General features: G+C 44.3%; 1 protein-coding gene across 5 annotated transcripts in view; it reads right to left on the bottom strand.

Annotated features, from left to right (window-relative positions):
- Positions 1–3552: 3552 nt before the first annotated feature.
- vti1a (vesicle transport through interaction with t-SNAREs 1A) overlaps positions 3553–26012 on the bottom strand; it is a 109668-nt gene continuing 87208 nt past the window's right edge. For 3 of the 5 annotated variants that reach the window (XM_034570024.1, XM_034570022.1, XM_034570025.1), the window contains one exon: positions 3621–8082. In XM_034570024.1, the coding sequence (XP_034425915.1) occupies positions 7989–8082 (94 nt within the window). In that variant the 3' untranslated portion in view covers positions 3621–7988. Of the gene's footprint in view, positions 3581–3620; positions 8083–26012 lie in introns of those variants that run through there. The other 2 variants (XM_034570023.1, XM_034570026.1) reach the window with 2 other exon arrangements.

Below are 26012 nucleotides of genomic sequence, written 5' to 3' on the forward strand. Positions count from 1 at the left end.
AGTGTTGTTGGCCTGTTTAGCATAAAGTGAGCGCATTAGTACCTGGAGACTCAATTATTCCACAAATAGTTTGGTCGTCGCTACAGGAAACGAGAAGCTGCCGACATTGAAGACCTTTAGCTGGAGACGGGGCTGGATTTTGCACTAATTATGGATCAGTACAACTCGGATTACTTGAAATTATGCGTTTCCATTCAAAGCTCCGTCTTTGTGGTGGCATCAAAACCCACAAATAGAATTCATGTCGTATGCAAATTCATGGATCGTGTATTTCGTGTCTGGATATTTTTAAATTTGTGAATCAAAAAGACGCCCTAAAAATAACTCTGCATGTTGATACAGCTCGAAAAGAATAAAAGAAAGAAGTCTTCCACCGCGCCTCATGACGCAGCATGACGATCGCTATGATTTGGCTTCAATCCCATCTCTATGTCAGCGTCTCACTCTTGCCTAATGGAGCCAGACAATTTTCTTTAGCCCCTAATCCCCCCGCTGACTCCTTCCCCTTCCTCTCACCTGATTAGAATTTCAGCCGTGGCCTCTGGGATTGGACGATTTCAACATATTTTATTTAACTGCTTTTGTAAGACCTAATATTCAGCAGCTGTAATCTATGGTTGAATTACAATTTTCAGGGTCAAGGAGGGACTTGACTGCGTATGGGGTGGGGTGGGGGGGTGCATACAACTGCTGTGCTGGTGTGTGTATCTGTTGGACGGAGGGGGGGGTGGGGGGGTCGGCGGCAATGGAAAAAGGAAAAAACAGAGAGAAAAAGGGGAAGTGAGAATCTCACGAGTTGTCTTTAAAAATGAATGAGAAAATGGGTAATCCCAGAGTCACAGCATGAAAAGAGGGAAAATCAATATGGCCTCTCAGTTCACTGGGGCCCTCGCAAGTCCTTGAGATGAACAAAAAGTTGTGTATTTTGTTGCCACATCCATACGTCTCAATAGAGAGGTGTGTGTACTTGGTGTGTGTACTTGGTGTGTGTGTGTGTGAGCCTGAGCGAGTGTGTGCGTGGCGAAGCTCTGCTCGTCTTTCGGAGATGCAGCTTTTTTTGCTTGCAAGGCTGCGGAAGAGAGTGCGTTTCTGGGAAAGTTTGGTTCATAATTTGGAGTTTGGGTAATTTATGTGAGGACTCGAGTGACATGTATTAACCTTGATGGCTGGAATAGAAGTTTTTAATGATTGAGGAGGATTTCCCGCCTTGTTTGGTCTGGACCTTCGGACTTCTCATCTCAGTCTGAAAACAAAACAACAGGAGTGAAAGATGCCATGGTCCAATTTTAGCCTGACCCAAAGACCGGATCAAACTGAGACAGGGTTTGGATCCTTTGCAGAGTGAAAGTATTTGTCTGTTTAATGTAAAGTTTTATTGAAAGTTAACAATGGAAGAAGAAAGAAAGAAGCGGAAGTGGCAGGATTGTTTGCAGTTAACGACCAGGACGTTCATTTTACCACGATGATGTAAGTGTGGCAACAAAACTAACACAGTGAACCGGTTCATTTAGAAAGTCTGCTTTTCTCTGTGCACCTCATAAGTTAGTGAATATGTGATGACGACAGGACGTACATATGTCGTATAAAAGTCTTTTGTGCGATCCCTTAATTGCCGCGTGAAAATTTACCGGATCAAACGTGAACAATGTAACAAAGACCTGAACCTTGATATGGTCCAGACTGTCAGATGTGAAAACGTCAGATTCCACCAGGATTCTTTTATACTGTGCACGGTGAGTGTGTCACAGTATTCAGAGAAGCGCGTGGGGGGGGGGGGGGGGGGATATAAGAGGACATCCTACAGGGTCTGCGACCTTTGGACCCACCCACCAACCTCCACTACAGACCCCCCTCATAAGAATCCATTTCCACTTCCTGGCCAGCACGGAGCAAACTGGCCAGCAGGCCGAGGGATTGGCCGCCCTCTCATGAATCTTTAATTGCCACCAACCATCTGAGGTTTTGTAAAGGTGGGTGGGGGGTGGGGGTAACAGGCTGCTGGAGGGCTGTGTGTGATTGGATGGGGGGGGGACGTCCTTTTATGAAAGACAATGCAAACACTCGTCCTCGTCTCCCTCTCATCCAGGCATCCCTACATCCACCTGCGACCTGAGGCAGCTCCACGGCGAACATCCATCCATCCATCCACCTTCTCCATCCACCCATCTGTCCATCCATCCATCCATCCATCCCCCACCTCTCTCCTCTGGGCTGTCATGCTAAGCGTGGCACCCCCCCCCCCCCCCTCCCCTTCATTAACGAGCTCTTCAGTAGCCTGTCATGGCGGATGTGCTCCATCAAAGCTGATCGACTCCCCGTTTTTCCAGAAAGATGTCGCGGGTTATCACCGCGCGCTCAGATCTCCGGCTACGAGAGGAGCGTGACTGGCAGGCCGTCTTTTGAAGACAGTGATTCCTCCACTGATGCCTCCCAGTTGGAAATTTAGAATCGTGTCTGCTAAGACACCATATGCAAAGTAAATTACTGTACAGGGGCGAGTCTGACTAAAGCCCTCCTCTCTCTCTCTCTCTCTCTGAACGTCCTGGCCGCTGAATGCCTCGCAGGCAACCTGAGCTCGTTCTCTCTCTACACCTCGTTTCTCTCTTTCCATCTTCTGTCCACTTTTAAAACAGACAGCAGCATAAAGAAAAAATCTAATAAACTTCAATAAAACATATTCGCTTCTTGAATTTTTCCAAAACCGGAAACACGTGGTCAACGAGAGGCATAAAGTCCTCTTACATTCAATCAACCTGCACCAAATTACACACACTCATATATATCTGTTTACTAAATGTGATCCATAAATTATAAAATGTTGAGAACTGAATCTGACAATGTTAACGAAAGGGAAAAAACATGTCTGGATCCTGCAAAAAATTGAATCTGTCCTTGCCTGACCCATACTGCATCCTTCCACCAAGTTTCAAAGTAATCTGTTCTGTAGTTTCTGTGTAATCTTGTTCACAAACAAACAGACAGGGGTGGAAATATAACCTCCTTTGCAGAGGTAAAAAAAATCATAAATGACTACCTCTAATGTACAAACAGGAAGTCACGGCAAGGAGTTTCATTGAAAGGGCAAAGGTCACACAAATACCGGCAAATAAAATACAGTTTAAGAAACGGCCTCAGCGAACTAAAAGCAACTCGGTTTCTCCTACTCCCCGTCATCCTGCAAATGACAGTGCTGGTTACAATCGTTTGCCTTTGTAGTGGTAAAGTGTTAATTTCAGATCAAAGGCTGTGGCAGTATTCTACAGGGAGGGAGAGAGAGAGAGAGAGAGAGAGAGAGAGAGAGAGAGAGAGAGAGAGAGAGAGAGCGAAGGTAAAATGGAGATTGGAGGAGGGAGGTGGTGCTAAGTGGTTTAGCCCGGCTCAGTGCAGCTCTGACCCAGCTCTCCGTGATTCTATTGTCTGCACGGGGAAGTGTTATTAGAGTCTTCTGCGAAAGGATGTTTAAAATCAAAAATGAGTCAGACAACTCGGCTTTAGGTTCACGAATGTCAGCTCACCGTTTTATCTTCTTATTTGTTCCTAGGGAGTCAGCTAGGAGTGTGTGTGTGTGTGTGTGTGTGTGGGGGGCGTCCAGAGGAAGGCGGATGACACAGCGTCTTTGGTTTAAGAGATTCAGAACTGCTTTAATGACAAACACTGACACTGACAGAAAATCACATCTTTATAGATTTAGGAGCAGCTCAGACTCCGATTGGTGGAACAAGATGTACCGCAGATCCTGGTCGACAGGAAAAATGAGTCCGAGCGGACATTACAGACAAATATGTACACAGACGGTTCAACGCAGCCTCCGGCTCCGTCCCGCACACGCATGCACTCGAACATCCATGTTGTGTATGCACGGCTGCAGCCCCTGTGTGACTTCCTCAAATAATGGGGGGCATTGTCATTTCTTTGTGAGGGGCAGGCACGAGTAAAATGGTCGACGGCGCTGATGGGTGCGAAAGAAAAGACGAGATAAAAAAAAATAAAAAAAACGAGGAGAGAAAGAAAGCCATTCTACCAGGACTGGTGGTTTGTACAAAAGGAGAACATGGCTCCTCTTTAACAGCCGTACACTGGAGCATGTGTATGTATGTGGGGAGGGGGGGGGGGGGCATCCTCCGTAGCGCCTGTGTTTGCTGAATCAAACAGTAGAAGATTCATTGTAGTTCTCAAACAGTGGCATTGTGGGTTTTTCTTGGGTAGCTGTTGTTGCAGGGGGCTCATTTAATATATATATGCGTGTGTGTGTGTGTGTGTGTAAGCATCATGGACACTCCTGGAGATGAAGTGCCCACCCTCCTGTCGTGATCCCACCACTGGAGCTGTTTATCCCGTTTAAGGCCCGCCCTGCACCGGGGGGACCGACAGCTCAAACGACGCTTGTCACAATCCCTTGTCGTCCTAAATGGCTGACAAACATCCGGCTTTGTGTAATGGAGGTGCATCACAGTGGTTCCTTGTGGAAGAACCCCCTTCTTTACTTTTATGTTCTAGAAAGAACCAGGGAGAACGGGGACGACTGCACAGGGGACGCCACGGCGAGACGGGCTGATGCAAGTTGGCGCTGTAAAGAGATAATTCCTCTGAAAAATAAGTTCCGCGGATCAGACCAAAACCATTTCTATACGATCACTCGCTGTATCAAGTTGAGGCGCAGCGGAGCGAGGATCTAAACGCGAGCGCAGATGTTTGACTCCTCGCGAGGCGGCCAGGCTGAGGACGTGGTTGGCGTAGGAGATGAACAGGGACACCCAAAGACTCCATCCTTTCTCCGGCAAACAGGAGGAGGCAGGGAGGGCTTCACAATCACTTTTCAGACATCAAATAATTAATTGCTCTCCCCCTCCCTCCTTCCAGAGTCTCTCTCCCGGTGTCTGCATGGAAGACACAGCTCCAGTCACTTAAGGAGGGTTAACACCCGTCTAAATTAAATATTAAAGGTGTCTGTACCTGCTGCTATTGTTGCCCCTTGGAATAAGATATAACCTATTTTTGACAAGTTTTCATCCTCAGCCTTCTGCGGCGAGACGCTTGTCGAAAACCAAATCAGCAAATGGGGGGGGGGGGGAGCGGGTGGTGGGGGCACTGATGAATAATCTAGTTCATATTCCGACGACACCCGCCGCTCAGAGGGAGAGAAAGAAAGGGATGAGGCGAGGGGAGGTGGATGGGGAGGTGGAGAAAGAGAAAGGTGGACAGAGGATGGGGAAGATAAAAGCTGGGGGGGGGGGGGGGGAGTGAGGGATGAGTAAAAGGGGGGAAAAAGGGAGGAGAGGCAGATGATAGCCGATGTCTGCCAAGGTATCACATGACAGTGCTCCTGTTTAAATAATAAAACAGGACGGGGGCTCTAAACAAATCGTTATCTCTCCACCTCCATGCATCCTGCCTCCCCCTCAGCCCCTCCCTCCCCTCTCCTCGCTTTTTATAAACTTGTTTTAATGCCATTTCTTAATGAACATAATAGCTCGGCGCTAATAATGAAAAGAAAATAAAAACATCTAAAAACGCGGAGGGGCCCCCGAGTTGTCGCCGGCGCTCAATTATTTCCTTGTCAAGTGGGTCTGTTTTTAATGAGGCCCTGTGGGACTGACGTCTGTCAGTCAGCCCTGACTTTTTGACACCATTACAACTTCAAATAGAAGCCGCCGCCACGCTGCTTTCCACCGCTCACTCGCTACCTACCGCTCCGCTCATCTGACAGGCTGGGAGGTAGGGAGGGGAGGGGAGGACAGGGAGGAGGAGAAAAGGTGGCAGGAGAGGTAGAGAGAAGAGGGGGGGAGAAAGAGGGATGGGGAGGGAGAGGAAGACAGAGGGATGGAGAGAGAGAGCGGATGAGAAAACAGCACATCGGCACATAGGTAGCCTGCACACGCACAACACGTGCACGCGCTCTGTGCACGGGGTGAAAAAACAATCACTGAGGGTCATTACCAGATGAGGTTTGTCAAACTGCCAGGGATTTCACCCCCCCCCCCCCCCCCCACCTCCACACTTCCTTCTTCACTTCCTTCCTCTTCCCCTTTTTATTTTTTTTTCCTCCTTCCTTTTTTCATCATTCCTTGACTTTAATGATAACTCTTGGTGGGTCGGCCCCGCATGGGACGGTCAGAGGCACACTATTTTGTCGGCCATTAATTTGAGGCTTTGATGCAGACTGTGGCGCTGCGGCTGGTGAGGGCCTGTGAAATGGTGGTCGGTGGTCGGGAGGGAGGGGGGGGGGAGGCGAGGCTGCGCACGTTGGGGGTGGGGGACCCTCGCTTCCCCCCAGACGCCCCTGCATCTTTCGAAAAATGAAGACCGTGGCCCTAAAACAGAATAGCAAATGTCCTCGCTGGGAACCACCACGCCGACCAAAGGAGACACGTGCGCGCTCCAACGCTCCTCCCTGTGTGTGTGTAAGTGTGGGTGTGTTTGCAGGGTGCACGCCGTTACCTTCCCGCGTCTCGACTTCAGAAAAAAATCTCCTAATATGCTCTTAAATTTAGATTTTTCCAAGACCCCCTGAAGAATGGCTTTCCCCTGAAGAATTAAACAGCGGTAAACCCGCACATGTTTTTCAAACACCTGCAAATGTATCACATCATCAGTGAGGATACAGATAAACAGAGAAACAAGGACCGCGACACAGTCGTCAGAAGTTGACAAGAAAAATATGGAACACAAAAAAAAGTACAAGTTCTAAAACAAGTTAGATCCATTTATCAGAACAGATGAAAAATGGAAAAAAAAAAGAGTTAAGACAGAAAACTAGAAATCCAAACATTTCTGTTGGTCCTGGTGTGAAGTCTGAATTTTGTCTAATCACTGAATCAGGAAAAAACAAAATGTGATTAATATTAATTGTGAAAACCTACAGATCTGATCAAATATACAGTTCTAGCACAGAGACTTAATTGTAAACTCATTTATAAATAAATAGTAACAGAATCACTTGTATTTAGAGCGAAACACTATACATGTGTTTTAAACGTTAGTACAAACATCATAATGCATATAATTCTCCCCAATCATAGTTATGTCATAAAGTCTGCGGGGATGAGAGTGGAAATCTGTGTTTGGGACGTTCGGGGGAATCATGGATATTAAACCTTAATCTGAATCGTACGTCTCAAGACTGGAGTGAGTTCGATCTTCTATTAAAACTTCATAAATAATCATTTTACTATTTTAAACTCTTGAAATCTTAATGTATCTTTCCTTGAAAGTAAGAATTCTAAACAAACCGTTCACTTATTAATAAAAATTAACCTTCACCTCAACTGAGCAAAGTGAACTGACCTCCACCTTTTCACGAGCATCGTCTTTTTCAAAGCAGCGCCACTCGTCTATTTTGGGCTCGGCCGGGCGTTTGGAAGGAGGAGTGTGAGAAGTAAATCTGTATCTGAAGGCAGCGTCCTCTGTGCTGGGGCCACATGAAGAACAGCTGAATCATGTGTGTCTGCTGTTGGTGTTCGTAACAAACACATTGTTCTACCTCTCTCTCTCTGTGTCTGTACACATGCACCCTGAATAACACTTGACCCACCACTCATCACAGAAAAAAACCCCCAAAACATCTAAATATCTGAATCTGTTTCGAGTTACAAAACCTCCCCCGGGCCTCGTTCAGCTCGGGACACGACGAGCTGCAGGATGACGGCGTGAAAAATATGAACCGTCATAAAAACATCTCGCCACCCCCCCAAAATTCTTGTCCCTGGAAATGTATGAGAACGCCCGACAGAGAGAGGACAAAGCTGAAGAGGAGAAAAGACAGAGAGAAAAAAAGAAAAAAAGGTAAGAGAGGGAAAGAAAGAGAGGAGGGGACATCGAACGGGAAAGAGATGGAAAAAAAGCTCCCTGTCAGGCTTTGGAAACAGTGATTCATGGGGACCATTTGTCCTAATTACAGCAGAACAACGCTTTTGTCGCTATTAATCACGCGTGTGTGTGTTTGTATTTGTGTCGGGAAGGGGGGGGGGGTGTGTTTGTGTGTGTAGAGATCAGTGGCCTCGCAGATTGAAATAGATGGCCAGGATGATGGTGAGAAGGATGATGGATCCGAGGATGAAGATCAGGACACGGTTCTGGATGATCCTGCAGAGAGGGAAGGGAGAGAGAAAGAAAAGAGGGAGACACGCATCAGGAACGGGTTCACAGGAGTCACATTGTGTCTACGAGGAAAAATAAGTCAAAACACGTTAAACAGTCACATGTTTATGTGCAAACTAAATGACCGGCCATCAACTGCAGGTTTATCATGTTTAATAGCTACCATGAGGTCTGAGTACATGGTATTTACAAGTACACAAGCATCGGCAGGGGAGTGTTAAACACACACACACACGCACACACACACACACGCACACACACACACACAAACTATACGAAACTACTTCCAAAGGTGCAGAGTGTTTGCACAGGGCTGTCGAAAACGTCTCACAACTCGGACTTGCGCACACACTTGTAGCCGGAGCAGTAAAATTTCATACCGACGTTCGCACACATATGAACATGGCAAAACACTTCCAAACAAGTATGATACACACACACACACATACACACATACACACTCACAGACTCACACACACACACACACACCCACTGCAGACAGGCTCTAAAATTTTATTTGCACAATAAAGTGGAAAAAGTGGCTCAGTAGTTTCCTGGAGGTAATAAAATCACTGAATTACTGATGGAATTTGCCATAAAACGACTCACTCTTTTGCACATTTAAATTTTCCCACTGTGACCTAAGTAAACTTGACAAGAGGGGGGCTTTGAACAAAAACAAAAAAACACAAAGCTGGGAGCAGAGGAGGGAACTGGGTGCTCGAGCAACTCATTTCACGTACGCCAACCCCCCCCCCCCCACCACCACCCACAATCCTCCAGAGTTTGTGTCCTCGCACACACACACAGACACACACACCAACTCACGAACCCTCCGCTGCTCCTGACAAATGAGAGAATTATCACATTTGCTGACATGTGGAGGGGTGGAGGAGAGGCCGAGGAGGTGGCGGGGGGGCACTGTCCACCTCTCTAAGCAGGAGATGAATAGCCCATGCTGTGGCCATTTATCACTGGGGAGGAGGTGTGTGTGTGTGTGTGTGTGGGGGGGGGGGGGGACTGGCTGGTTGCTCAGTCACCCTGCTACCCTCTAAAGTCTGACACACCAGTACAGCTCCCAGCCGCGTCCAGGCCACCAACCCACACCTGCAGTGGACTCAACTGGCCACTGAGTTTGAAGCCCACTGTGAGGGAAGAAAGAACGACAAAATAAAAACACCCGGCTCAGTCGATCAATGTATCACAGACGTGCTGTAATGCACCGTATTTTGTTTGCTTACTGCAGAGACATACGACTTTTATACTTTGCACAACAGATTCTCCAGCCACCGACAAACCAACACACTTTTCAGAGTAATTTGACCTGGGAGGGAACGGCGATTGAATCCATTCCCATTGGAGACAAAAGTGTGATGTTGGCAGAAAAGGAGCTATACTTATACCCACTGCTCAATATCACTTTCAGACCATAATGTTAAAAACTCAGAATAACTGTCAACAATCACTTGTTTCACACAGAGATGAAACAGTTTCACGGTACATTGTGGTAAGATTCCTGACGGCTAGTTGAACCGTTTCCATCTTCAATTACTGAGGTTACCACGGTGATTTGGTTGGTGCTGTAAAAGCATGAGCTGCTCCTGCTCTGTCCATTGCAAGCAAGTGATAGCATCAACTGGCGTCAACTGGCTTCCACTTAACACTGGTATTTTCCCAGCTCCTGACATTCAAGGTCGACGTATCTTAACGTAACCAGTTGTCAACCTTCTTTCCTCCACTGTGCTTATTTTATGTCGACCGTGTACGTCATCCACATCTGACATGGGGTTTGTTTAAATATGGTTGTATTGTTGCACATTTGATATTGTGTTTTGTAATGCTATATTATTGACATACTTGTTTTTAATTATTTCAATTAAAAACAAGTATGTTACTTAATTATAAAACTTGGTGAAATTACTTCAGTTTGTACATTTTGTACTAGAATACATAAACTTGATTTTGGTCACTGTATAAAACTTTCACACCAGTTTCATCCCCAGTCTCACATGAGACGTCTTCTCAGGAACACCACGCTGTCGTTACCCTGACGCGCGGTGACGCTCTCACTGGATGACACCAGAGAGCTAATCACAGCTACTGTTTGTGTGCAGTGCTGCTTTGTAAGTAGACAGTTTATCCTTGAATAAATGCATACATTACCATGAAAGTGTCATACGTGTATACAGTGAGTGCCTTGTACGACACGTGCACCGGTTATGGCATTTTAATACTGTGTTGCTACAGGTCCTGCCTTCACCCCGGCGGATGTCTCACCCTTGAGGATGACATTAACAAAACAACAACAATAAAACAGTAATACAAATAAGCTGCAGAATGCCCTCATGTCTATGTTACGGTAAGAGCTGGGGATGCTACGATAGGCCGGGATGATCCCGCTGTTGGGATGAGGCTGTGATGATTGGCTGGAGCCAGCTGGGGAGGAGATCTCTCTGAAACACTAATCAGAGCATACTTAGCAAGGCCACATCTCCCCCTATTAATTGACATTCATTATTTAGAATGATTATTTATCCCAGCCAAATACCCAGAGGAGGTGTCTAAGTGTGTTGGGAGAATCCAGATCGCCTTGTGTTGTTTGTTAATTTTACAGCTGGGGGAAAAGAGGGGAGGGAGACTAGAGGCCTGCGTGTGTGTGTGTGTGTGTGTGTGTGTGTGTGTGTGTGTGTGTGTGTGTGTGTGTGTGTGTGTGTGTGTGAGGGGGGGGGGGGTGAACAGGAAGTTAGTTTAGCCTCTTGGATGAGGAGCTGGGGTGCGAACAGAGAGAGAGAGAGGGGGTTCAGTGCTGTAATAATAGCATTCATTAAAGGAGTCTGATTCGGTTGCAAACGACGCTGAGTGACTTCAAACAATTAAATGTTGAAAGCAGTGAGGAACACGACAGTCCAGCTATTTAAGAACTATTCCCTCAGGGGACACGTGATTTCAAACAGACTCTTTTTGACCTAAACTGTTATTTGTGGCAACTTCAGGAAACTTGATGCAAATTTAACTCTGGCCACTCGAGGTGAGACAATAATAGGAGACCTAGTTTGACGATGCCGCGAAGCACCATGGGATCATGGGAGTTGTTGTCTTCTCCAACGCTGCAGATGAAAATCTCCCTGACGCCACTCGGGCGCAAATCAAGTTCACGGATGAGGAGGTATTGTATTAAAGTTGTATTCATGTTACGCAGCAAATGGCAATGATTCATCATGATCCATCACAGTTAGTCACCAATACAAACACGGCTATACAGCCAAACGGCTAATTGGCTTTCAGTGCGTTTGCCCCGGACATTTTAGCAGAGACGGGCGAAGCCACAGGTGAATCAGATGTGATTAAAAGGCGACCAAAATGAAACACCTCGAATTAAATCGGGGACTGTTAGAAACCTTCTGGATATTGTAAGTTCACAAGTCAACAAAACATTTAACATTGGTCTAGTTGTTTTTTTAGACATTTTAATGAAGAGTTGTTTCATATTATATCTTTAAGCTGCCAAAGTAACTAACCTCTGTAAAATAAATTAAGGTCGAACTCAATCTCGCCACAACTCAAACTTTAAGTAGGTCTTTCACTCCACCAGCTGTGTGATTTAACTCACTGTGAGAAACCGAGTGTCGAGACTAAGCCAATAATCACAACCTCGCACAACTCCTTTCTATTGCTCGTAATAATTCAAGTCCAACCGCAGCTTGATCTTGAGAAGTTCATGAACTACCTTTGACCACAGGACCTGTAGACCTGTAGTGGGAGGGGAGGGGGGGTACAGTCATAATTCACTGCAGCAATGCAAAAATCCATTAAAGAATATTGTGTCTGTGACACTGTAAACAGCCAAAGTCTTTTCCTCTGACAGTTTGAGGAGGATAGAGTGATGATTAATGATTAACCTTATTAACCTTTAACCACCGCAGAGGTGAGGAGGCTGCAAAGTCACTACTTGTGTTACATCACAGGTTGGCTGGGAAATTACTCTTTTTCTCGTTTAAAGACATTCTTGGAGGCCTTTTGCCTTGATTGACAGGACAGATAGCGTGAGATGGGGGGGGGGGGAGTACTCAAGCCTTAGTATGTGGGTGCCCCATTTATTCCTTTTCTATTAGAATCCCAATCACACAAAGTTATACCCAAACAGTTATTTTGCTCATTGTCAATTTAATATATTTGTTCTATTTGGTCACTTGTAACAACTAGTGTTTATAAAGAGAAAAGTAAAATAAATCTCACAGAGGACGGATCATTTTAATAATCCTCATCTACATCCGGACACTTGTAGATTTAATCTTTATCAGCAAAGCACTTCACTATGACTTTACTAGCTTCTAAACTCTAAGTCTTCTTAGCCTCCATTTAAATTTCTAAAAACAGAAGCAGCTGCGCAAATAAAAAACACCCCCCCCCCCGCGCGAAAACCAAAAAAAATCCCAAAATTGTGAGGTAGGAGAGTGAAGAACATGGTTTTCCTCTGCCGTATGGTTGATCCCGTCCTGACACGTGGCCAGACAGAACAGAACTTATCAAACCGGATCCATCCTCCAGCTTTGACACTTGACATAGAGGTGGGGGGGTGAGGCGTGTGTGTGTGTGTGTGTGTGTGTGTGTGTGTGTGTGTGTGTGTGTGTGTGTGTGTGTGTGTAAGTGATGCACACAGCGCACGTACAAGGGTGCACACATACATGCTGACCCACATATACACACTCGTACACACACTGAGTTTGAGAAGGCTTACCTTTACCCCGCTTCCAACCATGATACTATTATCAAGTATTTTCTGTCTTGCCCCCCCAACTAAAAAAACCTCTAAAACATGAAGACAGACCAAGTGTAACTGTAACTAAGACGCCAGCCAATAACAGCACATAATACTGGTCATTCCATTGGCTCCTGATATTCCTGCATTGCACGCAGCCAGTCAGCTCGCACCTTACTCGATGGAAATACACAGATATACAGCATTAATGTTAGAGAGAGAGCGAGAGAGAGAGACGGAGGGAGGGAGTGTGTCAAAATGACGAGTGCAAAAGGAGAGCAAAACAATAAAGCACACAGGAAGGACGGAAATGGACAATAAAGCAGCTGAGAGTGAAAAACAAGAGAGAAAGAGTGGAGGGACAGAAATAGAGAGGTGGAGAGAAACAGAGGGAAAGTGAGGAAAGGAGAGAGAAGTCCATTTACCACGGGGAGGCAGAGCTGGAGGAGAGGCTCCTTGGAGACAGATGAAAATAATGAGGACTTTTCTGTCAGGAAAGATTTACAAAATCGTACCAGTGTTATTAAAATTTAAAATCTCCCATTTTTTTTTCTCTTTTTCTCCCTTCCCACCCTCTTCCTCCCTCCCTCGCTCTCTTCCTCTCCCTGTTTTTTCCCTCCTCTTCCAGCAGCACAGCCTTATTACCAGCTCTAATGAGCACCGGGATACACCTCAGCTGTGTGTGTGTGTGTGTGTGTGTGTGTGTGTGTGTGTGTGTGTGTGTGTGTGTGTGTGTGTGTGTGTGTGTGTGTGTTGGGGTCCAGGTCCCTAGTGCCAGTTCCATCAGCGTCCCAGATTCCCCAGTCCTTTCAATGATACACACGTCTGTGCCCACACAAAACTCAAGAGGGTGGGCACACAGACACACACACACGTGCACACACCACAGCTTTTGATGCCTCTCAGAGGTGGCTGGACATGCACACACAGACATATAGACACACCTTTCAGACAGACAGATAACACCCCCTACCCCAAAACAAAAACAGTCTCAGTCAGACAGACATAGGCAGTTAGGCCCAACCCACACACACACACTCACTCCACAAAGAACAAACTTAGCAGCAGAGTTGCATCTCCCAGGCCCTCCCCTATTCCTCTTCTTTTCACTAGTAGACCAATAAAATAAAAATCAATGGCTGTCTGAGCCATTCTGGCTCTCCTCCCTCCAAACCCTGGGAATATACAGCATGGGAGGGGAGGAGGAGAGGAGGGGGAGGAGGAGGGAGGGAAGGATCAATGTGTTCACAAATGGTTTGAGTGATGGACAAGAAGGCGGAACGCTGGTGGGGGTAAGTTCTAACTAATGCATGGACGTGTTATCACAAACTAATACAAATAAATGTTTAATTGTGGAAGCACATGTGCGCACCCCCCCCCCCCCACACACACACACACACACACACACAGGTATTGTCTGCACCTGTCACACAGACATGACAAATAAAGGGAGGAGATGCGCCTGCGATCAATCCATCCTGAGTGAAGAAAGGTGAGAAACGTGCGACGCTTCAGTCAAGTGAACGAAACAAGGAAGAACAATCCACAACAATCAGACGGGTTCATGTTGCGCCGCAGACATAATGAATTGACCTGTTTGTTGGAGAGATGATGCCTATTGCCCCCAAGGGTGTGTTCAAGATAAATTATGACTTCTTTTAAAACACACAGACACAGACACACACACACACACACGGAGCGGGGCTATAATTGCAAGCCGTTAACTGTAATTATTTAAAGAAGTCCCCAACATCATGTAATTCCCCAAAGAAAAACAATATTTAAGAGCGCACTCACATACTCACTGTGCACTTTAGATAAATAGCCCATTACTAACCACATACAATAGCATGACATTATACAGATTATATAGATTAATGTTAGAGATCTAATTGTAAAGTTTGACACAAAAACCAAAACAAAAGACAGGAGCCTTCTAAAACACTGACTGACAGGTCTTTTTAATAAACAGACCAAAAAATCTGAGACAATGTTTCTTGATATTTGTTGCTGGTGTAAAATGTTTTTTTTTACATGCAATTGACAATTAGGGATTTCAAATGTCAGACAAATGTCAGACAATGTCAAATCGATTAATTGATTTATCAGTTTGGCTTTAAAAACCTTTCATTTAGGTATGAAAATTAACCTTTAATCCAAAAAAAAACGTGGGCTTTTAATCTATTGTCATTTCACTATGGAGCTACTAAAATGTGCTGTACATTCATACAACATATAACTCACACTGAACAAATTCTATTTTTTCATTTCTATCAAAAAATATAAAACTTATTTCTAAATTGAATGTTTTTTTTTTAAATCTTGTAATCGACCAAGCTTCTTTGATACTTTCTCTTGTCGAGATTATTGATCCCCGAAACGAGTCACGGACATTTTTAAAAAATGCGTATTGACGGAAACGATTTTTTCACAAGTGAGAAAACTGACATAAAAGATGGACAGGTTTTTATTTGGAGGACGTGGTCTGAGCACGGTATTTCATGTCCGCCTGATTCTCCTTCCACCAACTTGATGCGGGAGCAGAGCGCCGGGGCTCTACGAGTTCATCCATTTTTTATTTGGCGGCCAACAACCCTGGCCAGCTGCAGCCTAGACTGGGACCCAGTTCTTTCCCGGAAAAGTATTGAAGGAGGAAGGAAGGGAGGGCAGAGGAAGAGTGAGAGGAGAGAGAATAGAAAAGAGAGGGAGGTAGGAAGGAGCGTGGGAGGAGAGGAGGGTGTCTATGCAACACTATGTGAGGGATGAAAAGAAGGATGGAGAGAGAAAATGAGATGTAGAGGGAAATGGAAAATAGGCCGAGTGGGTGAAGGAGAAAGAGAAAGAGAGAACACATTGCAACTGTGTGTGGAATTTTTAAGAACTTTTTTTTTTTTTTTTTCTCTTTGCCGGCAGCAATTTTCAGGTAGCTGCTGCAGCTTCTCCTCATCGCGGTGTGATGTACAGGTGGCTCTGTGAGCTCCATACATACACAGATCATTCCCCTGCCTGAACCCTCCCCTCCGCTCACCTCCCTCTCTGTCTCTATCCTCCTGTGTGTCCACTTTTTGTCCCCGTATTCATACATTCTGGTCGTGCATTGCTTATATCCCACTCACCTTTTCTACCTTTTTTTTTTTTTTTTCTCAACTCCAATTTCTCCCTCTCTTGCTCTCGGTGGAGAGATGTGGTTATACAAAACATTTTCTTCCCCCGAATGTTTGGCCCATGTGCTTTGTCGTAACAGTTTATACAGAAGAACGTCAACATCCCTTATTTATAATCACAGAAGAACGTGAGTTCATTCGAGGCTTCTGTGACCACGTCAGGTTCTTGTTTTCTGGATCTCAAGGTTTAGAATCCTACAATGAAAAATTTGATGATTTAAATATTTGACCAATCACGAATAATTGCTTGTCATTGCAATTGCAGCACAAATTAGTTTACTTAGAAATTAGAAATTGGTAAAATCCCGCAAAAATCCAAACCTCGCAATGTTTAAGAAATCTAATCCTAATCCCGGTCTGCAACAAAATGTATTGTCCCCCCCCCCACCAAATTTTGTGGTAATCTAATCCAATATTCTTTGTGTGAGGTAGTAACGCTTAAAGAACTACAAGTGTTCTGTGAAGGATTATTTTGTAGTTGCAGTGTTAGAATAAAAACTGAACTCCCTGGCCTCAGCACAAAAGGAGCAGGATTTTGTCATGTGAGCTAAACGACAGCGGGATGAAGATCCCTTTGCAACTGTGTTATGGTCATTGTCAAGCTTGCCTGGGATGGAAAGGAAATCCATATCCATTACTGGTGTGAACAAACCAGTGTTTGTGTGCTCGGTGTTTGCTGCTGGGTTTGCAGACGGCTCACAGTGTATTTGGACTCTAATGGTGAAAACATTAAAGTGTAACTGACAGATTCTCTATTCGACAACAACTTGACTTGGGGATTACAGAATGCACAGATGCAATACTCCTGTAACATAGCTGACATTCCTCACAATTTCTCCTTTCTGCTAAGATTTTCCCAAAACACAAAATCCCCCTTGTTATACATTCTGCGAGGGCCAGGGGCCAGCTGCAGATCCGATTACTGGCCCTGGTGAAAAAGGGCGGAACATTAGCCATTAGAGCCGCAGGACTCCAAAACTATGATGTCCATAAATTTTTATTGTTTGTTCAGTATTGAAATCTCATTAAAGCACATAAATCACTTGTGTGCACTGGTGCTTGTACTTTCGAGAGAGAAAGAAAAGGAAAGAATAGTGGACTGAGGTGCTTAGGGAGCATTTGACACCTGAAGCAAGGGTTGATAGCCTGTGCATGATTTGTTACTGACGCAACATAGTAACACAGTAGAGTAGAAAAATACATTACAATACACACAGTTTGTTTTAACTTAAAGCTGTTTTTTTTGCTGAATTCCTGTCAAGGAAGCCGGGAGTAAAACATCCACAGTCTGACACCAAACACCAACTCGTGTTATTGTGAAATTTGAACGTTTTTACGCTCACTGATGAAATGTTTACCCTCAAAATATAAAGGTATCAAACAGTAAAAAGTCATTTTTTTAGTTTAACAGTAATTAAAAAAGCTCTAATAATTGTGAAAAGACTCATCAAATATAGGTAAATTAGTTAAAAGTTGGAACTTTGTTTCTGCTCAGATTCAAAACATTCATGAGATGGATGCTTTAAAAAAAAACTTTGTTTAGGATTCCACGACAAAGAAGCAAGGAGGATATTAGTGTTTATGTCTGACTCTTTATATTAACTGCTCAGGAAGCTCCTCCACATGGTGTTTGTTTGCCATTTTAAGTCGCCTCTCCAAATATTTGCTTCAAGTCCCGTGTGGTTTGAGTTTTTGCATCCTGTGTGTATTCAGAAACAGATGATGTTGTGATATCGGCCTTTCATGAAGAACAAATCTCAACTTTTTTAATCTTCCAGGCTGCTTATAAGAACCTGGATTTCAAATAATGAGAAGCTGTGTAAAATAATGTCTGGACAAGTGAATGCTATGCTGGGTCAAAATAAGGTTGATTTTGCAAACACACAAAAGGTGTCTGTGTGGTCCATGCGGAACAAGCAGCTTGATTGATGACCAGATTCTTTCAGTGTGTAGTGTAGAAAACCTTTAACAGCGAGGTAATCCCATCAGGCACATGACAGCAACCGATTTCTAAAGATAGAGAAATTAGGATTTAATTGAGGGGGCTAAACTCTTTTCATCTGGACATTTTTGGGACGGCAGCGGGTCCAAAATTAGAGGAAGTCGCTCACACTTGTTTCCTTTGTTGGTATCCAAAGGTTAAAGGTTGTGTTTACATGTCAGTGTGGACAGGCTGCAGACCCTGGTTTCAGTGTCAGGGCTACAGGCGAGCAGAGAGAGGAAGCTGTTTCATGAACTTGACCGTAAGACAGTCTTGCACCTTGCTCTGTCCTGCAGGTATGAAGCGACTATCCAAGCAAGTGTTGAGTAAAATGTGTGATAGCTACAAGAGTGTCTGGCAGTCTGCTGTGAAATAACATACAAGACAATCACGGATCATGTAAACCATCAGGTGCGCCAGCAGAGCAGAAGGAAAGAGAAAGAGCGGGAGACTGGGAGAGGGAGAGAATGTAGGGGTATAATGTCATCCCACAACCCCCCATTTGACACTACAAGGGAGGCTTTAGTCAGTCTAAATAATCCATGCTGTTCCATTAAATTTGCAGACTAGCTTCCCTAGAACCTATGTCTACGCCGAGGCAGTCTGAGAGAGACAAGAAACGAGGGCTCAAGCTGGGGAAGCAGAGAAGAGGAAGTTGGATACTGGTTTAGAATAAACTTCTCCTTTTGAGAAATTGCCCAATAAATCACATAAAAGCCAAAATATGATGATTTATGAGGAGACTGAGACGGAAAAAGAAAGAGAAAAAGATTCACAGCCAGTCCTCGTGAGTGACATTATCATGATTACCTTTCTCACTCCCAAATCTCCCCCATTTCCACAGCCCATATAAAATAACCATTGGGAATGTGTGGGGGTGAGGCCACCAGTGTGACTGTGATTGTTGCAGTAACAGCGTTATTGACTTGTTGCTCCCGCTACATTTGCTTAGTTCTCTGGAGGCCCAATCAATAGACTCTGGGCTCTGAAGCCTTGCTAATCAGGGCCTGCAGCCATGCAGGGTCAGCATTCTGCAAAAACTCAGAAAACGGGAAAAAAAAAAGGGTGAAGGTGAAGAAGCAAGAAAATGGGAGGAGATAGGGGGCAACAGACGGAGAAGAAGAGGAACTTTGAGGGCTGACGATGACAGCCCGAGTTAATCGACTCAGAATTCTCCTTCAATTTATTTTTTTCCCTTCCACTGCTAGACGTAAACTCATGTGGCATTCTCTCTCTCTTTTCCCGGCAGCGGCGTGGGCGTGAGGCACCATGAGAGATGCAGATTGCTGCTTCACCTCTGCTTTTCGTGTGAACCGCGGTTCAAAAGTCAAGGGGCACCGTGGCTGCTGTGGGACTTCTCGAAATGCAAGAGCCAATCCATATTTGCAGAATCCAGTTGTGAGATTCTCGGGAGGATCCACAGTGCTTGACACAGATATAGGAGGAGGGAGTTAATCTGGAGCGTGTTAACATAATTAATCAGAGGGGAATTTGAAGGTAAACCTATTTCAAAAACAGTCAAATGTGCTTAATGACACAATAAAACGCTCCCTGTTGTAAACCTCGAAGGACTTTTGACTCTGGACGCCCCATAAACATACACATCTTGTTTTTTCTGTTGTCAAACTGATGCACCTGGTCACAGTGGTGCTGATGCTACATCGAGTCCTTTGAATCCTGTCTTTCTGTATCCTTGCGTTCTGTACATCGCAGGCCCCCCAATGGAAGGCTATGGGAAATTCATGGGGGAACTGCCCATTAAATATTAATGACCTAGTGGAGCGAAGTGGGTTTTCTTACTGTTTTCTTCCCCCTGGTGTCTGTGGTCACTGCTGCTCTGAGAGACTTCCACAAGAAAAAGAACCAAAGAGGAAAGGAGAGGATGCAAACAGAAGAAAAGGCCACAGAAGGGTAAGGAAAGGGCTAGAGGGGTGTATGGGTGTTCAATATTTTCCTTTTGAGGGGCCAGAGTCAGGTTAGCTTCAGCACAAGCAGGGTCTTGGTACACATGTCCCTCGGCTTAAAGACAAACTTGTACACTGTTTGTATCATTGTTTTTCCTCTTTCTCAACACTCCTTTCTTTTGTGCTGTCAGCGAGTAAAGTGGGATTCCTGTGCCCAGTGACACAGATGAGAAGGAGAGGTGTTTTTTTTTATCAGCTTTCAGGTAGCTTCTTCCAGTCTTTGTGGCAAACTAAGGACAAGAACCAACTATAGGATTGAACTGATATCTGACTGCAAAAGTCAATAGCTGAAACTCTGCGCAAATAACTTTTTGAGAAGAAAATTAACCAAACTTTAGGCCTTAGATGTTGTAAAACAGGAGGAGAAACAACAATAAACGTGACACCACAGAACAAGGGCTGAGACAAATGGACGAACTTCAATGCAAATATTCAAACCTTATAAAAAAAAAACACACTGTGATGGAAATATTCTCATCAATGGAGCCCTGTTCTCCCCCCCTGAAATACCAACACCCACCATCACAGCACAAGTGGAAGTGCAGGGTCAGCAGTGTCCCCTCCGGCCTTGCTGACCAACAGTCTAATAATCACCTTCCTTCTGTGCTGTCAGGCCTACAACCAATGGATCCCTCGTCCTGCCTTTGCCCTCCATCTCCACTTATACTGGGGGCTTTACGGAGCGGCGCTGCTTCGATACATTAAAACTGCTGCCCCATGATCAAACGAGCAAATACCTCCCGGGTCAGCAAAGGGCTACCCCACGTCAGTTAACAATGCAGCATTTAAACATCAGTCGTATGCAAAGCGGCTGGTACACAGGGGAGGAGATGGGCGGCAGGAGAAAGCTGAGACGCAAGGCCTGGACTGGAGAGATAATGAGCGCGGGAGCACACAGGAGAACATCAGCAGCTATTTAACGCTACTGTGTCAGCTCCTACACAGCTTTATGATGAAAATATAAGATGTGAGGCTCCATCAACATCATAACAAGGATAAGCTAATGGTTGAGCGTGTATTTATCTTGCAGACTCAATATTAATGCATTAAGATTCCGGACAACACCGAAAGATTTGCTTCGTAAATCTCAAACCACCAATTGTGGCCAAAGATAATACTGCCACAGAATACAAACACTTTAATTTAATCATACGGGTGCAATTTCCGCCTCTATTAGCTAATTACCTTTAAATACAAGTCATGGAATAATAACAAATCAATGTCAGTTCAAGGAAGTGATCATTTTACATAAGTGAGGCCCATTTCTGCCAGAACTGGATGTCCACACGAGGCCATAAGGAAGTAGGCCCACACATAAAACAAACAAGCCAAGGTCATATTTACTCACGAGCTGATGCTCCGACGAGGGCGTTATATGTACATTTACCTTCACTACTTTCCACCACTGTGTCTTCTACCCTAAAACAAAACTCATAGATGCAAATCAAATATTTCACCAACAAAAAGTGTCTCTTTTTTAAAACGAAGAACCTCTTTAATAATGAAGCTCAGGGGTGAAGAGGTGAAGAAGAGTTTTTTTTTTCTGGCTTACCCCTCTCTCCCTCTGCCTACTGCTTGGTTAACCGACTGACCTGCTGTCAAAGGAGCCTTTGTGAGTGCGCTTTGGCGGAAGGCCAATCAGATCCTCCGGCTTGTCTGTCTCAGAGAGGAAAATGGCGCCCCTGGTATGCCATCAGCGGCAGAAATGTGCAGACAGTCTGACTGCTGAGGCAGGCTTGGCTTGCTGTGGCCCTTCCAAAGCTATGCTGGAGGAATTACCTGTCTGGCCCACGGCCAGCGAGGCTCGTTCCATGAGGGCCGCTGGTTATTTATCTGTTTATTCACTTACACCTTGTGCACACTGGCACTTTCAAAAACATTTAAACTCCTTAAAATCCACTTCCACAGGTTCTGACAAACATTCTCCAGTGAACTACACAGGTACATGGGATATAAGCCTGTTCGAGGGTTAAAGTTTGCAGTAGAGAGTTATGACATGACGGTTCCTATTTCAGATTTCAAAACCGGCAGGAAAACATTTGCTGAACAGCTACAAGGTGAACTAATACCAATATCTCCTTTCTAACTACAGTAAAGGAAGAAAACTTTATTTTAACCACACCCACGTCAATCGTCCAATGCCTGTCAGACCTGTATTTCTGCAACAGTGACAATGACATTGCAAATTATCAATTGTGAATTTCATTTGCAGTAGAGGAATGACTATGACAGAGTTTCAGCCAGTTGACTTTAAGACCGATAAGAAATAAATTGAGATCTATGTCAAACAATGGAAAACCGTTGAGGCCTCAAATTATTAACATCTCCCAATAATTGAATAACCCTTGAGATACATTCTCTTAAAAAATACATTCTAAAGCAAGATGGAAGTAGTGTTGAATGAATGTCGATATAATTAAGACCTGCCTGAACGTATTTAAGACCTAGAACATAATACTTTAACACATTTAAGACTTTTTAAAGCTTAAAAATCAAATAATGACTTGATGATTTTTAAGACCCAGAGGAAACCCTGTGATGAGTCACCATTAAAAAAAATGACAAGAATGCATACAATTCCCTGTCATGTTATATAGAATACAGTAGCTGTGAATATTCCATGGGTGGGTGAGACTGCGGAAACTCCCAAATGTGAAAACAAATCAAACAGTGAAACGAACACAAACACTACACACAACAAGAATACAAGTTCTGACAAAGCCCTGGTTTACACTAAACAGAGATCACAACTAGCTCACTGTACGATCCCTGTTTACTTCCACTATGCACAACCTGCCAGAGTAAAATGCAACTGCTCGACAAAGTGTCACTTGTGACACATCATCTGAGGAAGCAAGTTTTTAAGCTCCTGCTTCAGAAACAAACTTCCGACAGCAAGGGATGATGAAACAGAGCAGATCCAAAATTATTCTCGCGCTCCTCAGAACCTGTTAAACCCGCTGCAGCCTGGAGCATGCCCCTCACCCTCCCTGCAGAGTAAGAGAAGGAAAGAAAGTAAGAAAAAGGAAAGGGCAGGAGAAACTTGAGAAAAGAAGATGAAGAAGGATTTGAGGGTGATGTAGGAACGCTAAACTATTTAATATTATTTAGAATTGTGAATTTCGACCAAGCATACAGGCCCTTCGATAATGTACCTGCTAATGTGTAAGCATGCAGACAAAAAGGCCACCCCCTCCAAACAATTTATAAAACACACATCTAAATGTACGCACTGAGACATATTTCGAATGACACACTTGACGGATCATAAACCTCCGCGTGTTTAGACGCAAACAGAAACGCCAGTCTTGGCAGCGCTCACATGTGCCTGTGAGCTCATGGGGTGGGGTGAGGAGGGTAGTCGAGACTTGCTCATTTCACACGACGAGGCGAGCCAGGGAGCAGTAACAGAATCCAGCCATAAAACATGGAGGGAGTGGAAAAGGGGGGAACGGAGGACGGTATAGTGTCACACAGGCCAACAACAGGTGGGAATGTAGCTTGATCATTACTCTGCTGTCTTGAAACATAAAGATTATAATTTAGATATTTGATGAATTTTGTTATCGTCACTTTAAAGTCATTAAAAGCTCCCTTGGCCCGTTGGTTAAAGGCCACTTGACAACTACAAACAAAACTAAAATAAAAATGCTCACATAAAAAAAAAAAAAAAAGGCTTGTTGGTTTAAATGTGGCTGCACCGATCGCTTCATATTTTTCCTCCAGAAGTCGAGGCCTTTTCAAATTTAACCCTTTCAGCTATAAAATCTTATCAAAGTCTCAGGTTCTCAGGAGGGGGTCCGCACCTCAAACGGTGCTACTGTCGACAGGAATAACCCTTATCCCCCCCATCTTCTCCTTCATTTGGGTTAAGTACATCAGCTCGAGCATCCCATGCAATGAGCAATGAGAGGCAGTTTGACGGGGGGGGGGGGGGGGGGGGGGGGGGGGGGGGGTGGATCTTATGGGAGTGAAGGAGTAAGGAGTGAGGAGAGAGAGGGAGATTTGACTTGAGAGTTAAAGAGAGTCAAATTCTTTCATTGCCGGACGGTCCCGTCGGTGATCCAAAGTTACACAGCATACCTAAATTCGGTAGATTAAATAAGGCTTTGAGAAAAGATCCTTCTGTGAAAAATAATTGGGTCATCACAGAGATCCAGAGGGCACTCGTTTGTCAAGCGTTCCAGCGACTGTGCCGTTCTGAATGTGAGGCGGATTTCACGGGTTGTTCTATTCCTGTCTGCGGGCCACAGTGGTGTGTAAAATGAGAGGGAATGCTATGTTTTGGGAAATCTAATTTGAGGCCCGTGTTTGTTTTCCTGGCCTTATTTTGCAACCAGGAGGCTGGCTCCACAGCAGCACAACTCTCTCTTTTCCTCCAGTTTCACAACAACAATGTCCAACACCAACATCCAACAAAAATCCTCATTCTCAACCGAGGCGAGGACATTAAACTGACATGGGCCTCAATTTGCTCTTCTCCTTCAGCAAGTCTGTCTCAGTTTCACCACAGAATTAAGCAGACAGTTAATTGGAAGGTTATTCACCGTGTCACGGGAACATATGTGCATGCACATATATATAGTTATATTTAAAATACACAAATATTAGCAGCCATCTTTTGGCGGCTAATTGCCACGTGCTCCCTGTGGGAGGAGAGAGGGGTGCTCGTTCGATAATTAATCCTCGTTTGGAAAAGTAAATGACATTCATTAGCGGGGAATCGAGCCAAGTGCCATTATTTACATGGCAATAATCTGGAGCGCGCTGGTGGTGCTCTTTTAATGTTACAGAAATAACTCTGGGACAGGGGACGGGTACAGTTGCTTTCCTCCCTTTTTTCCCATGTCTTCGCACCCAGGAACAATTAGGCCCAGGCGAACAGATGGGGACGCCTCTGAGTGAGAAAGCTCCTCTGAACGACTCTTCATCTCCTTCTTATCTCATTCCCTCATCCGCATGCACTCAGGCATGTGCACACTCACACAAACGCACAGCAGAAATAAAGACTAATACACAAAACAGAGCACTCACACACAAATGTGCCACAGAAATACATGTGCACACGCGCGCACACACTCGAGCACACAAGAGAGCAAACAAAGTACTAAAAATACTGAGCTAACTTTTAACATTAACTGTCGAAAGACGAGCCGCTTACACGAGGCTACACCAGAACCTGTGGGCACTTTGAAAACACTGGAGTGAAATGGTAAAAACACAAAGCTTATTGTTGAAAAAAAAAAAAAGGATACTGGCTTTCAATATTGATGAAAAGCAAAGGTTTACATGGCAAATGTCAGCTGTTTTCTCCCAAGATGTCTGTGTTTTTCTTACCATGTGTATTATTTTTGTGTTGAGTGTATATTTTGAAGTCATAATTGAGAAACTCTCTTGTTCTTTGGTTACTAAAGTAGGTCGCAATGATCAAAATGTTACATAATGGGCCATTTGTTGCACAACCCTGAGTTTTTCCACAATGGTACTGCCTGCTGCACAATGTACAACTACCGCTGAATGGAAATCTACGAAAGTAAAGACAAAGCAGACCTATGATCTGCAACAACTACAAAACCTCCACAACTGTAGGCTTGTACTTTATAAATGAGAAAAGCCAAGATGAGAGGATGCACAGAAGAGAAAAGTGGCTCAGCTTTACTTACTTTGTATATTATATAATCACCTTTGGCTTGTATGACTAATTCTAAAATAAATAAAAATCTAATTTAATTCAAGTCATTTTTTCCTAGTTTACAATGACGTAGTGTATGTTTAATATGGACCTCATGAGGAGAAGTTGATGCCAGGAGTAATGACAACAAGAAATGGAGATTCAAATAAACAAACGAGGTGCGCTAATTATTGAACACTTAAACCCAAATTTAACAAAAACTCTTTGTGTCTGACGATGGTTCATAAAGCAATTTAAAGCATAAAGCAATCCAAACGCACATTTTCATGTACGTTTGGATTATGGACTGGATGAAGAGACAGGGCCTTTTGCTGCTCTCTTTCATGTCTTCACTCTGTGATTTATAAAGAACAGG

The sequence above is a fragment of the Hippoglossus hippoglossus genome, chromosome 19 (assembly GCF_009819705.1).
Source record: "Hippoglossus hippoglossus isolate fHipHip1 chromosome 19, fHipHip1.pri, whole genome shotgun sequence".
In the NCBI taxonomy this organism is placed as follows: Eukaryota; Metazoa; Chordata; class Actinopteri; order Pleuronectiformes; family Pleuronectidae; genus Hippoglossus; species Hippoglossus hippoglossus.